The sequence below is a fragment of the Rhineura floridana genome, chromosome 10 (assembly GCF_030035675.1).
Source record: "Rhineura floridana isolate rRhiFlo1 chromosome 10, rRhiFlo1.hap2, whole genome shotgun sequence".
NCBI lineage: Eukaryota > Metazoa > Chordata > Lepidosauria > Squamata > Rhineuridae > Rhineura > Rhineura floridana.
Genome location: NC_084489.1, coordinates 43,751,095 through 43,766,847, shown reverse-complemented (window position 1 = coordinate 43,766,847; position 15,753 = coordinate 43,751,095). Strand labels below are relative to the sequence as shown.

At 42.5% G+C, this 15,753-nt stretch overlaps 1 protein-coding gene across 9 annotated transcripts in view; it reads left to right on the top strand.

Moving 5' to 3' along the window:
• Positions 1-15,753, top strand: part of LOC133364875 (histone deacetylase 9-like) — a 498,851-nt gene that overhangs the window by 318,501 nt on the left and 164,597 nt on the right. For 7 of the 9 annotated variants that reach the window (XM_061585819.1, XM_061585812.1, XM_061585810.1 and 4 more), the window contains 4 exons: positions 4,127-4,368; positions 6,178-6,325; positions 9,570-9,696; positions 11,446-11,567. In XM_061585819.1, the coding sequence (XP_061441803.1) occupies positions 4,127-4,368; positions 6,178-6,325; positions 9,570-9,696; positions 11,446-11,567 (639 nt within the window). The remainder of the gene's footprint in view (positions 1-4,126; positions 4,369-6,177; positions 6,326-9,569; positions 9,697-11,445; positions 11,568-15,753) is intronic. The other 2 variants (XM_061585818.1, XM_061585813.1) reach the window with 1 other exon arrangement.

Sequence of the window (15,753 nt, the reverse complement as noted above, 5' to 3'; positions counted from 1 at the left end):
CTCCAGGATTTCAGCCCTACCAGCGACTGAAGCTGGGATCTTCTGCTTGCAAAGCATGAGCTCTACAACTGAGCTGAATGTATAAAGTAATGAAAGGCACCCATAAGCCCACAGAAATCCCTACTCACAAAGAGCCAATGTGGTATAATGGTTAGGGTGCTGGATTATGGCCTGGGTTGTTGCGATGATAAAATGGAGAGCGGAGAACCATGTACACTGTGTTAAGCTCCTTGGAGGAAAGATGGGATCTAAATGTAATAAATAAATAAAATAAATAAGGAGGATGTTCACTCTTATCTCTGTATGATTTACCATGACATTCAGAGGCTAGGCGGCAGATGCCGGAAAGGTGCTAGGGGCAGGCCAGGCCAGTTTCGGGGAACAAGAGATAGATGCATAATATCCATCCCCTGTTCCAGGCTTGCTCATGACCCGAAGATAACTGGGGGATGTACAGCTCCAACCAATCTTCAACTGCTGTTGTGTAATGCCAGGTCTGTGGTACAGAAAACATTTCTCATCCATGACATGATCATGGATGAGAACGCAGACCTGATATGCATTACGGAGACATGGCTGGACGAGGCCTCAGCTCCTGTGCTTGGGGCCATGTGTCCAGCCGGTTTCCAGTACGCGCAGCAGCTGAGGATTGGTAGGCGGGGAGGGGGAGTGGCAGTTATCTATCGGGGGTCCTTGATTTTTGCCAGACCCCCTCTCCATGAGACCAAGTTTGTTGATTGCATGTACTGGAGGTTGGGCCCTAAGGGCAGTTTAGGGATTCTTCTTGTGTACCGCCCACCCCACTGCACAGCTGACTCCCTGACCGAGGTGCTGGAGGTTATCTCGGCTGTGCGGGTTCTCTCCTCCAACCTTTTGGTTCTGGGGGATTTTAACCTGCACGCCGAGACGGATCTCATAGGAGCCCCTCGGGATTTCATGGAAACCATGACTTCTTGGGAACTGCACCTTAGTAATTGTGGGCCCACCCATGTAGCTGATCATGCTCTCGACCTTGTATTTGTCTCTGGAGGGGGTGGTAGTGCTCTGAAAATGGGGGCTATTTCTTCGAACCCCGTGTCATGGTCAGATCACTATCTGGTGAAAATGGACCTCTTATTGCCACACACCCTCCGCAGGGGACAGGGACCGATTCGGATGGTCCGCCCCAGACGCCTGATGGAGCCAATTGGATTCCTGAATGCGCTGGGAGATTTGGAGCTGTCTGAAGGCCGCCCGGTCGAAACCTTGGTGACAGAGTGGAATAGGGAGCTCACCGGGGCAATAGAACGGGTGGCTCCGAAATGTCCTCTCCCCCTGAATAGAACTCAGACCACACCATGGTATACACCACGGTTGCGGGGTTTGAGGCAGGAGGTGAGACGGCTAGAACGCCGGTGGCGGAAGTCTCGCTCCGAGGACGATCAGACACTGGTTAGAGCAGCAATAGCAGCCTACCAAGTGGCAACAAAGGCAGCAAAGAAGGGCTTCTTTGCTGCCTCTATTGCATCCGCAGAATGTTGTCCCAGGAGGTTGTTCCAAGTGGTCCGAAGCCTGGTCGGTCCAGCTGCCCAGGAACCCATGGAGCACTCTAAAGCCTCCTGTGGCGCATTTGCAAAACATTTTGCTGATAAAATCGATCGCCTGAACAGCGTAATTCCGCATGCCGTGGACACAGAAAGTGGGCCAGAGGCGATCAGTTGCGATCCGGTCCGGTGGGATCGGTTTCAGCCTCTTCCCTCTGAGGAAGTGGACAAGGTGCTCTCTACTGTGAGACCGACCACTTGTTTGTTTGACCCTTGCCCCACGTGGCTCATTGTGGGCTGCAAAGAGAGACTGAGCGAAGGGATCATGGCGGTGGTAAATGCTTCCTTGGAAGAGGGTGCATTGCCATCCGCCCTCAAGGAGGCGGTAATAAAGCCCATTTTGAAAAAACCATCCTTGGATCCCCAAGATTTAAACAACTTTCGCCCAGTCTCCAATTTACCATTCTTGGGCAAGGTGATCGAACGTGTGGTGGCCAAACAGCTACAGACACACTTGGAGGAAACGGATTACTTAGATCCATTCCAATCGGGCTTCAGGACTGGATATGGAACTGAAACAGCCTTGGTCGCTCTGGTGGATGATTTAAGGAGGGCGTTGGATAGGGGAGAACACTCCTTCCTCGTCCTCCTGGATCTCTCAGCGGCTTTTGATACTGTTGACCACGGTATCCTCCTGGATCGCCTGGAGGGAATGGGAATTGGGGGCACTGTTTTACGGTGGTTCCGTTCCTATCTCTCTGACAGGCACCAGAGGGTGGCATTGGGAGAGGAGGTTTCAGACCCTTGACCTCTCAATTGTGGTGTGCCACAGGGTTCTATCCTCTCTCATGCTGTTTAACATCTATGTAAAGCCGCTGGGAGCTATCATCAGGAGATTTGGGTTGCAGTGTCACCAATATGCGGATGACACTCAGCTCTATCTCTCATTTAAGTTCTCACCGGAGTTGGCTGTGGAGACTATTTCCAAGTGCCTGGAGTCTGTAAGTGAATGGATGGGAGGAAACAGGCTGAAACTGAACCCTGACAAGACCGAGGTACTGCTTGTGGGAGATAAGAGAAGGATAGGAGATATTGACCTGACGCTGAACGGGGTTAGATTGCCCCTGAAGGACCAGGTTCGCAGCCTCTGGGTCATTCTTGACTCCCAGCTGTCCATGGAGGCTCAGGTGTCAGCGGTGAGCCGGGCAGCTTGGTATCAATTACGTCTGATACAGAGGCTGCGACCCTACCTTCTGGTCCATCTGCTCCCACGGGTGGTGCATGCCCTGGTCTCCTCTCGCTTAGACTACTGTAATGCGCTCTACGTGGGGCTACCCTTGAAGACGGTCCGGAAATTACAACTGGTACAGAATGCAGCGGCACGGTTGATTAAAAACAGCCGCCGCCGGGATCATATCACCCCAGTGCTGCAAGATCTGCACTGGCTACCAGTTGTGTACCGAGCCCAATTCAAGGTGTTGGTGTTAACCTTTAAAGCCCTATACGGTGTCGGTCCAGTTTATCTAAAGGAGCACCTCCAGCATCACCAAATATGCCGCCTGATGAGATCTGCCTCACAAGACCTTCTCTCGGTCCCACCAGTTAAGACAGCTAGGCTGGTGCGGACCAGAGAGAGGGCATTCTCAGTTGTGGCCCCCACCCTCTGGAACTCTCTGCCATACGACCTTCACCATGCCCCCTCCCTGGTAGGTTTCCGCCAAGGATTGAAAACTTGGTTGTTTCAGTGGGCATACAAGTATCCTAGATAATTTTAGTTTACAGTGTATAGATGTAGGTTGGTGGATTATAATTGTTTTATATGTTAAAACTGTATTATATGTTGTATTTTTAATTATGTACGCCGCCTAGAGTGGCCGTTCATTCGGCCAGATAGGCGGCCTTAAAATAAAATTTTATTATTATTATTATTATTATTATTATTACTTTGACCTTCTTCCAGTCAGTCTCTGCCTGGGGCTGGTAATTCTGCCTTATCTTTGCAACTGATATGATCCGATATTTCAGTCATTCCAGAGTTAGAAATGCATTGGAATCACCCCAGAGGAGGCTTCCTGTTGCATCTCTGTATGAGTAAATTCTCGGGATGGGTGAGCACTCATTTGTTCACATTTCAACAGCCATCCCAGGAATGATCTGTAGCTCAGTGGCTGAATGCATGTTTTGTATACAGAAGGCCCATGCTATCCTTGGTATCTCCAGGTATGGCAATGAAAGAGCACTCTTTGAAATCCCACAAAATCACTGCCAGTCAGAGTAAACAGTATTGAGCTAGATGACCAAAGGTCTGGTTTGGTATAAGTAGCTTCCTGTGTTACATAACAACCTATATTCTTTTGAAAACCATTGGCAATTTGTAAGCATTCCAAAGCACAAAGAACGCTCACAAATCCTTAGCGATTTGCCCCTTTCCCTTTGCAGGCTGACTTTGGAAATCAATGGAGATGTCATGTTTCCATTGCTGCTAATAGGCAGAGTTCAACAGGCCGTATGCCTGAGAATAGCTGGTGAATGGCAAATAATTTTATAACACTCCTATCTACACTTTTCCCAACTCCCTTTCTGTTTCTTTTCTTGTCTATCAGTGGATGTGAAATCAGAAGTTCCTGTGGGATTAGAACCTATCACACCATTAGACTTACGGACAGATCTCAGGATGATGGTTCCCATGGTGGACCCAATGATACGTGAAAAGCAGCTACAGCAGGAACTACTCCTGATCCAGCAGCAGCAGCAAATTCAGAAACAGCTCCTGATAGCAGAATTTCAAAAGCAGCACGAGAACCTGACGCGGCAGCACCAAGCTCAGATCCAGGAACATATAAAGGTAGCAACATTTTCTTCTGTCCCCAGGTTGCATTGTAACAAGCTCAGTGTTAACAGCCATTAAGAGGTTGTCCCCTGGGAAGCCATATAGCAGTTAAGTAAGGGAGCCTGAGCTTTTACCTTTGTACATGAGCAGTATGTGTGATGAAACTGCAGGTTAATTTGCACATGGTTATTGCTCTGAAGAACTTTTATAAAAAGGTTGGCAATGTGCACAACAGAAGAGGCTATCTGAAATTCTTGATTTTACAGCAAAACAGGATATTCCACATCGGAAAGCTCTGAAAAACTTTCCAGCCAATTAGTGAGCACATTCAGAAACATACTGATATGCTTTAGAAGAGTACTGTTTTCTCCCATCTGCTCATGTGTGGGCTCACAAATTGATTCAGACAGGTATGCACAAAAGACCAATTTTAAGGCACATGGGCATATTTTGCACTGCACTGTCTGTTTTAGAAGTTCAGCCAGATTTGTAAAAGGCTTAATTCCCAAAATGAAGGTGAGATCTTCAGAGGGTCCAAGCTCTCCTTATTTCACATATTGACCAAAGAAATTAAATTGTGCTTAGCCACTAATTGAGTTAGTTTTGGCAAGTGTCTTTGTAAATGCTTGTTACTTTTGGACTCTGTCTGTACCCATTAAAATAGAAACAGTAAATGTGACCTTTTTATGTTGGCTCCCCTAATGTGAGTGCAAATGTAAATATGGGCTTTTGCTTAAGCAATGCAAGAATATTCAAAAGGGACTTAGGTATCTCTTATGGTTATAACTTCCATCTGTAGCTCATGGTGCTTCAGAGGTTTTATTAGTTGGGCATGAAAAATTACCCTTTACTTGGTGTATGAGTAGAGCAACCAGAGCCTGGTCACAATGGCAAATGTGCAAAAATAGCCACAAAAGTGTACTAATATATTCTGATTATTTGGAAATAATAGGAAATAATAGGAAAACCAAAATTATGTCACATTTTATGGTATTTTTCTTGAAAAAAGAAAATTGAAATCAGAACACTGGACTGGAAGAACAAAAATCTAAAAGTGAAGAAGAAAATTACTTTTTTGGCCCTGATCCAGCTAAAAGGACAGAGCAATCCTAATCCTAATCTTTGTTACTGGTGGGGGCTAATGATGAACTGCCAGCTGAGCTGCCTCTGCTTTAGTCTGGTGGACTTTGTGGTCATGGAGGCTCAAGCGGCACCCACCAACAGTATAGTGGGGCACACACCCCTGCCGATTTTATTCCTGTTGATGGTAGCTGTAAGGCCCTGAAATGAGATGCTGTAGAACCAGCTGAGATCCTAACCAGTGACAGTTCCTCTGGACCCAAAGCCAGCCCATTTCTTGTTAACGGGACCAATCCAGACCTTCTGATGCACCAGCCGGAGAATTGGTGGCACAAAAATAAATTGCCACCCCCCCACACATACATGTACACACTTTCCACCCTAGCCATCTGGAACCAGCAGGGCTGCAGGTGTGGTGGGCAATCTGCTACTCTGTGCCCCCTCTCCCTAGTTATGATTGCTTCCTTAGTCACTGACATCTGATATATACTTGATTGAGAGTAAAACCCATTGAAATCAATTTGATGCTTCTGAGTAAACACAGATACAATCCAACTGTAAATCCAGTTGAAATCAGTGGAACAAGTCAGCCAGGGCAAATGTCATTTCTGTAGCTTTCAATGGGACTGATTTGCAGATAAATTTGTTGGAATAGGACCACTGCCTACAAGTGGAGTGGAGGCTTGTCATGGCCACCTGTAGCCTAAAAACTATACTTTCTCATGACTATGTCTTCTTTGCAAGTTACAACAGGAACTCTTAGCCATTAAGCAACAACAAGAACTCCTTGAAAAAGAACAGAAACTGGAGCAACAGAGGCAAGAACAGGAACTGGAAAGGCATCGCAGGGAGCAACTTCCTCCAATCAGAAGCAAAGAAAGAAGCCGTGAAAGTAAGATCTGCTCATCCAAGGTCCAGTTGAAAAGGGCCTTTAACTTCATATGGCTTGCTCACCACTGCTTCCACCACTGATGACCATCCAGTAAATGATTGCTTATATAAAAACATGGTCTGGCAATGAAGTTCCATACAGATTCAAGGCACTTGCAGATGAGCTGTTTATTGAGCATTCTTCCTGATTTGTTTGCAGGGAGATTAAACTGCATTGGCTATTTAAAGAGCATTCATTCTGTTTGTGGAGAGGTTAGATAACATTGTGCCAAAGCAAGTGTTGTCCCACACTTTCCTGTGCATTTTTTCATCACTTGCCTTATGACAAAAAATCCAGTCTCTTTGAGAAAGCAGGTTTATTGTGCAAGACCACACAATCAACTATGGTTGTGCAACCTGAATATGTCGGTATGTGATAGAATCCCCTCCCCCCCCCGAAAATAGGAACAGTCTGGAAGTGCCCACAATGTCTGTTCTATTAAAATTCAAAACAATTCCTATTAATTTCATTGCTAATATTTGCATGGATAGGTAGGCAGGTAGATAGACAGATAAATAGATCTACATGGTATGTTGATTTTAACTGACACTGTTCTATTATTGTGGTTTCAAAGCAAATAAATTTAAAAAAGAAGTGACATTACTAGAATGTGATATTCACTAGGGGGAGGCAGATACATATATTTCACCTCACAAATGGAATGGGAGTGAAAACTATATAATTTCCGTGCTTCAAAATGCTATTTACAAGGGGTAACAAACTAGCCACCAAATGCATTCATTATTCCCCCTGGACTTTCTCGTTGATGATAAAGTGTGTGTTAATATTTAGCAAAATAGAGAACTTTATAGCAACCTTTAAAGATGCTTTTAGCTTATACTGGAAATTATATAAATTTAGCAGTAGCATAATACCATGTTTAAGGTTTTGAAACAAGATTCCCTCAGGCCTGTACTACTTCACTGATCACAATGACACACGTGTTTCAGAGTATGTCTTCCTAGCTCATACTGTGCTTTTGAAAACTATCCATATTTTTTTTAACTATCCAGACTCTCCGCTTTCTCTAATCACCGCAGTATTTGGCATGTTGCTCTAGCCCAGTGATTCTCAAACTTTTTTGGTTTGCAGCGCACTGTAAAACATATAAAAATTTCTGGCGCACTTCATGTACAAAATTAAAAATATATTAATATATTTTAAACTATGAATAAAAATAACTTAAACTATGGAAAACTATTACTCTATACAAATGGGTTTCTTCTCGTTTTTAAAATATACTTTCATAATATTTGAGGCCCACCTAGCCACCTCTTAGGGTGCACCAGTGTGCCTGGGCACACCGTTTGAGAATCACTGCTCTAGCCGTTCCTTCCCCTTCAAATGAAAAGTTGAATGTTTAATGCATGCCTGTTGCTCATTAATATAAAGAACTATATCTTTATGTAGAAAGAGAAAATGAGGCAATCTGAGGCAGTTCCTGTATTTACGAAGAGTCTATTCCACAATCAGGACCTCTATCTGTAAAATTCCCACAAACATATTGTAGACTAATTTTGCACAATCCACAAGAAACTAACTGAAGGTAACTAGAGCATGGCCGTACCTCTGTATTTATTGAAATGAAGGTGTATAGCAGGAATGGGGAACCTGTGGCCCCTCCATACATTGTTTGGCTACAACTCCAATCATCTCTGTTTACCAGCCACTCTGGCTAAGGCTCATGGGAAATGAAGCCCAAGAGAACACCCTTGCTTCATAGAAAAACTCTCATGGACTAAAAAGACTGTCTATGGTTTTCTATTCCAGACTAATCAATCGCCTTGCCACAGGATTTAAATAATATACTGTATAGTTCAAGAGACCAGCTGTTGTTGTTTGTTTTAAAAAAATAACAGTAAAAACAGCAGATAAGAAACAGCACAATGGCCCTGAAGAACAAAAAACATTCTTGCTTTGGACCAGGAACTTAAAGTAAAAGCCACCGTCTGTGAAGTCTCTCTCTCTCTCTCTCTCTCTCTCTCTCTCATTGCCACCTGCCTCATCATAGATTTATAAACCAAACTGAAGACTATGGCTTGGATCCACTTGTACACGGTGTGTATGACGGGGTAGGGAGTCTTCAATTCTCCATCTGCATCCCAGCAGGATCTTCCCACACCACATCATTTTAGATTGTCCTCTGAGGATCAGTCTAGATATGATAGCATCTTTTCATTTAACATGCAGGTTTTTAAAAATGCAAATTGTGAATGGAGGCAGGGGCTGATCATTAATGGGATTGGAGCAAGAATGGAGAGGCAATGTAGCTCCTCTCCTGCTGTTGTGGGCCTGAGTAAAATCTCTCCTCTGAAGCTAATATTTGCATTGAGAGGAGATCTCCCATTGGTGTCAATGGGGGATTTTCCTCTAAAGCAAATACTAGCTTACGAAGAGCAGTTTTCTCTTGGGACCACAGCAGGGGAAGAAAGTGTTAATTTCCCCCTTCATTTCTTCAGTGATGCTATTATCTCTCTCACACACACACATACCGCTGTTGCAATTTGCATTTAAAAAATAAAAAAACATCCATGTTAAATACAAAGAAGCATTTAACTTCATGTCTGCTTTGGCCCTAATCTTCAGAGATGATTTTTCAAAGGGAATCAGGAAACTCAGTGGGAAAGGGGATGCAAAAAAGCCCCACTTTGTAAACAGGACTCTGAATCCAAGCTATGTAATGATTTGATTTAAATTTGGCCTTTCCCTTGTTCTCCATTTCTGAAATTTAGATTGAGGTTCTATGTACACTTTCTAGGGAGTAAGTCCCATTCAAATCAGTGGGACTTACTTCCATGTAAATGTGCTTAGGATCGTGTTATAAAACATCTCACAAAAGGTGAAAAGGCTCACAAAAATATATTTATTGTGCTTTACTTTGATATATCTGAACAATGGACTTCAGTGAAATCAGACAATGTTTTGTACAATTTCCCACCTACCTCGTTCCCCTCACCACCAACTTATAAGGACTGACTTTATTCATGGTGTTCTGGAACTCACCCATGATAATGACTTATAAAGATCTGAGGAGACTTTTGATTAAAGCTCAAATGAGGCAAAGGTAATGGAAAGGCATTTTTGGATTAGAGCTATTGTTCTAATGCTCATTTTCACATTTTCTTTAGCAAAACTGGTGTGTGTGTTAATGAAGTCTCGGCACTGTATAGGATTATAAGCGTGTAAAAACTCCTGTATCTTTTAGGAGCAGTGGCCAGTACAGAAGTGAAGCAGAAACTTCAAGAGTTCCTACTGAGTAAATCAGCAACAAAAGACTCTCCAGCCAATGGGAAGGATCATTCCATTAGCCGACACCCCAAGCTCTGGTATACGTATGTTCAGCCTTCTGCTATTTTAAGACTTTCCCAGTGCTGCATAACATGCCAAACAACTGAACAGCAATGAAAATGTTGTACTCAATTGAGAATTACATTACATATCTCGGGTTTGCATCCTATGGACTAAGGGCGTACCTCTCCTGGATATTACCTGTTTCCCCTTTCTCCCTCTATATTTTATTTATAAAAAAACTTAACAGAGAGATTCTGCAGATGACCTGTTTATTCAGCATTTATCCTGATTTGCCTGCACAAAGCTTACTTGGTGGTTAGAATACATCCCATCATTGCTGAGCATTTGTTTGATTTGTTTATGGAGCAATTATAGGACAAGGAGCGTACAACCTGATTTGCTTGTGGGGTGTCTGCACATCTTCATTCATCCCACACTTTTCAGTGCATTTCCTCACACATTCCATGTTGTTGAAAAAAGAGGATTTGTGTTGGTCTGGGACAACAGAGCACTTTAATCCATCTTAATTTTGAGGTATGTGCTTAAATCCCTCTTGCAAAATATTGAAAATGTGAAGGCATCCTAAAGTTTATAGAAGTACTTAATTTGTAGAAATGACATTAGAATTGAACAGGGCTTGATGAAAGCAATAGGGAGACATATTTCCCTATTCCATTTCACATACACCCACACTCTTTAGCTTTGTAACCAATATACTCAGCAATGTTTAACCAAAATGGCTACATATAGGATCAAAATACATGATCTACCACATGTCATCAGGACTGAACATCAGTGTTTTACTCAGATATCCTTAAGCAATCTAGAGACTTTACATTTGCTTTTAAGATATGTCATTTGTTCAGGTTGTATTCAACTAACTTTTTCTCAGAGTAGACCCATTGACATTAATGGCCATGGCTAACTTAGGTTGTTCAATTTCAATAGGTGTACTCTGATGAGAAGACAACCCTTTGTTACAAAAGCCTGATGCAATGTTTTTATTTAAAATGCCAAGTGAGACATTCAAATTTATGTTCATGTGCAGATTGTTTAAAAAAATGGGGGGGGGGGCAAGAGAAAATAGTGCTATATTACTTTAATATCTTATTCCACATTAGATACATAATGGGTCTCATTTCAACTATAAATGACTTTTTAGTGAGTGTTTGACTGAAGATCAGAATAAGTTAGGTTGATCTTTGACCCTAAAATATTTTCACTACCTTTTTTAATTTAAAGAAAAGTTTCAGTTAAGTTGGTAGAATGCTAAGTAGGACAGCAGTCTAAGTATATAAAGAATGACAGCAAGTGTTATTGTGATAATGTCAAAAAAAGATTTCTCATGAGCAGATACTTCACACTAAATAGGAGGCCTGGGCTTTCTTTTCCTTGATAAGAATTTGTTTTGTCCCTAGACTAGAGAAAAATAATGCTTTCCATGAAAATTAGGGAGAGAAAAATAGAGTTGCATCTCTGTACTGAGGGGATCTTCTAATACATGCAATTGGGTCTTGATATATTCATGTATGAGGCAGATTCTGTTAATGATAATACAAATTACAAAATACTGAAATGATTTGTCTAATAGCAAATGTTGTCTGTACCGTCGTGACACTTACCTTATATGCCTTTTAGGAATTACCCAGAGAAAACATATTTAAAGCCCTGATCTGTTAAAGCAAAACTGTGTATGCCCCATGGGTTTTGACACACTTAGAAAAGCCAAGTTATAAACTGAGCCAAAACAAAATGTCAGTCATTGCAGTGACCATTTGTGTCTCCTGTAGGGCCGCCCACCATACCTCATTGGATCAAAGTTCTCCGCCCCTTAGTGGGACATCGCCTTCCTACAAATACACATTACCAGGAGCACAAGAAGCCAAGAATGATTTCCCACTTCGAAAAACTGGTGAGTGTGATAAGCGTGCTTTAAATTCCACCTCAGTTATGCCTCAGTTCTTTTTTACCTTGGGGTATAATATGAACATAACGCATATTATGAATGTGCTGTGACATATTTTCCACAAATGAGGTTAAAAATGGTTTGTGTTTAAACCAGTTTGTAAGGAGAATATAGCATACGTTGATGTTGCTAAAAGTTTGACTGAACTTACCCAGCTTGTAATGCCCAGATGTAATCCAGGGTGAGCTCCATTGCCCCAGAAATGTTCTTCTGTTCATATTTAGATTGGGAGTATTTCTAACATGTGTTCCAATCTTGCGCATGTGCAGTATGCATTACTCAAGGCTAGATGCTCAAAGGCAGTTGCTTCTTGTGTTTCAAATGTGTGTTGGAGACTAGAATGATATAGGACCTGCTGAACAAATCCAGTATTTTGGTAGCTGTGTGATTCTATAGCAGATTGTCTCTCCTCCACACAAATTGTAGAATTTAAGAACAGGAGCTTATGCTTACCTTTTCCCATCCAATTCTACAGTTCCCAAGAGGCAGTGTGAAACTATTATATCAGCAGATTAGAACTCCTGAAAAATTCATATTCGACATTTTCCAAAATGGCTTATAATTGACGATCCAAGAACAATAAAGCCTGCACTGAGTTTGCCCGGTTCTATAAACAGTAGTGTTCATATGTGGTTATTTTCAATATTTAAAAAGGTTCCCTGTGACTCCAACATTAATGGCCAGGTTCCAGCTCCTATAGGCATGCACAAAGTATTTTTACTTTCCCATCCCTTTGAAGAGCAGCCCCTCCCATGCCATATCACACAGTGCTGGAGAGGACACTCGGGGGCAACTGTCTTAAGAGCCTGATGCATCTCATTGTTCCACAGCATGACAAAGGCTTCAACAGGGTCACCTGCTCTGTCTACTGGAAACTCCCCCAGGGCATTCAGGAATTCGGTGGAGTCTCTGGGGGGTGGACCATCTTAATCTTGTCCACCACTCCTGCAGGAGAGGATTGGTGCCAAAAGTCTGAACTGTGCACCACTGTGAAATCTATAATTATGACAGGTGGTATATAAACATTCAAAATAAATATATTTCTGAACATCATTTGTGCTATGCCTAACAAGTGGCTGCTACTGTCAGCTTAGAGAGCTGTGATGACCTGATTGGGGAGCTGAGGGGTTGAATTCAGGATCCCTGGATTGCCCTCCCTCCACATGGGAGAAAAAGAAGGGGAAGACTTTGATTCAGAGTCTCTTGTGCCTTCAGCATAGATCATTGGCACTGTCAGCACCAAATAGCTATTGGGCAGCCAGGCACATGCCCCAATGTGTACAGATCTCTGTTTTGAGGCATATAGATGCATATTGGAAATCCTGTGTGGCAGCGAAGAGCCAGTTTGGAGCCTGGTTAATTTCTGATTGTTGAAACTGGCATCCAAGTTGCAGGGCATATAAGCAAGTAGGGAAAAAGAAGACCAGCTTCTTGATCATGTGACTAGGCAGCCGCAGAATATTCTTTCCTATCCTCCACTCTGCAAAATTTCCTTGAAAATACTTAAACCTCTGGTAGACTGAAAAATCTTTCACAACTGAGAAAAATCCATGCCACCCTCCAAGCTCTTGAGAGTGTTTAGGGCCTGAACAGGCAGACAGAAGCTGGGGTTTGTCTGAACCAGACCTGTGCTGTGTCACAATTGCATGGGGAGGGAGTGATTTAATACTAGTAAGCATAGACAAAACATAATAGGCACAAAATAATGTAATGAGATACGTTTTTTACAAACAGTAAATCACAAAATATTGGATTAGTTAGTATACTAATGGTGAAGTGACCTGTATTTTATAACAGTTTTATATTTTAAAATATAATATTGTGGGAATAAACCCCTCAAATACTATTTTTAGTGTCTTTTCCCTGCACCAATATGTTAAACATTTTTAAAGTATATATAGTTCCTGCCTGTATTATAATACACTTTGCACATTTAAATTTTCCCCTCCCTTTAAAAAAAAAAATCTGTTTTAAAAAGCATTATTGATATTTATGAGGTGTAAAATTGTTGATTGGTAAGGCCAAACATTTTCAAACATTTTAACAGTATTGTTCTGGTGCAGCTGTTAATACTTTTACATCTCTGTGGGGGTTTATAAATATTCCTTAATTCAATTCTCATTGTCTGTATAAGAGGGCTTCACTATTATTGAAGCCAGATGTTTTCTATACATTATTCCAAATATTTGGGCATGCCATACATCAGCTATAGAGAGAATGCACAACTATGAGGCGCTTTTTAAAACACAACATATGACATACATAGAAGAATAATGAGTTGATCTTATTTTGGTCACTTCTGTTCTTCTGTTTATGTGACAGGCTTTCAAAGTAAAAAAGTCTAGGCAGGACATCAGTACAGTGGGCTAAGTGTTAGGAAAAGAACCCATTTTGTTTTACTTCATCTCTAAGAATTGGTTCACATATTGTATGTATCCTGTCTAAGTAAGCGACCCTGGGCCCCTAATTGAAGGGGACCTAATTTCAGCCCTCAGCTACATATTCACAAAGCTTCCAATGATTGCTTAACAGTTTTAGAGGAAAAAGCAACAGGAACCAGGATGACACGAGTGAAATGACCCTAAACTGATCAGGGTGGCCATGGGGCTGTCCCTTAGGCAAAAGGGACATTCTGGAGCCTACAACATCCTCCTGGGACCATTCCGGACAAAGCTGTCCCATGAAACACTCATATGTATAGACAGGTTCTTTGCCGGCAAATGTTTGACCTTTGTCACAAGAAGTGGACTTTCCCCTCCCTCCCTTCCCTGTTCTTGGGCTATGAATGGTCAGAGGCACGAGTTCCTAGCCAGCAGGTTTTATAATTCTGAAACCACATATACTTCAATCAAGCAATGTGAGATTTTAATCTAATTTTGAGGCTGCTGCTTTATAGGCATTCATTTTTCTTTTTTCTGTAGGGTTTGGAGGAAACAGGGATCCCTCCCTATCACAACTGTAAAATTAAGCGTTGATGCTGAACAAATTGCATGGCTCTAAATTTGCAGCTGTGTATTTGGATTGGAAAAGTCAATTATTTAGGTAGTCTGGTTAAGGATTCCACCCAGTTGCCTTCTACAGTTGAATTCATCGTACGCATATGATCACACAAATTGTGACCTGAAGAGGTTGGCTGGGATAGGTTAGCAATATTTTGCCCAAGTCTGACCTGCATACAATCACAGACAGAGGTTTTGTGATGTTAAGAAGAGAGATGGGAGTCAGGCTGGGGAGCAAACAATTAGTGGCTGGCATAGTGAACTCCCCTCCCAACACCAGCATTGCTGTGGATTACCTAGATCGGTCTGAGGCAGGGTGGGAACAGGATCAGGACTCCATGGATACACTGGTGGGAGCACTGGATTGTCTCTGCCAATGTATCTGCACAGCCCCAACCTTCCTCCTTGCACCCCCTTGCTCCACCCCAACCATGACCAGGTAAGCTGCAGCACTGCCAGTGTTGGGAGCGTGACTCCATAGCTCCACCCCACTCCAGCAGCAGCTGCTGCAAGTAATAATGCTAGGCCTGTTTTAGAACTCATCTAGAGCATAGGCAGGAGTACTTCTGGTTGGACCGGATGTATTCTGCAAATCAAAGACAAGCTAATTGAGATCAGGAGTGCCCATCTGAATATGTCTTTAAGACTAGGGAGGACTAAAGGTAAAGGTGTCCCCACACTTATAGTGCAAGTCGTTTCTGACTCTTAGGGTGACGTCTTGCGACGTTTACTAGGCAGACCGTTTATATGGGGTGGGATTGCCAGTTCCTTCCCCGGCCTTTCTTTACCCCCCAGCATATGCCGGGTACTTGGAGCCAAAGTGTATGTGGTTGGAGGGGAGGAATCACATGGGCAAAGTGGGTACTGGAATCCAAATTCCCAGGAAAGATGATGCCACATTGCTCACGTTGACACGTTGCCAAAAGATGAAATGTATTAAACATCACATCAGAACTGGCCCTCAGTCTGCACAATACAAAGTGCACTTACATCATAGGCAGCATCCCTACTGTATAATATGACAAAAGTACAGCTAGTTTAGAAACAAAGTGTAACTTGAGATTGATTTGTACATGGCTAGAATAGTGGAAGTGATCTTTAGGAAGGCATTTTCTGAAAATGTTGAGCGTTGT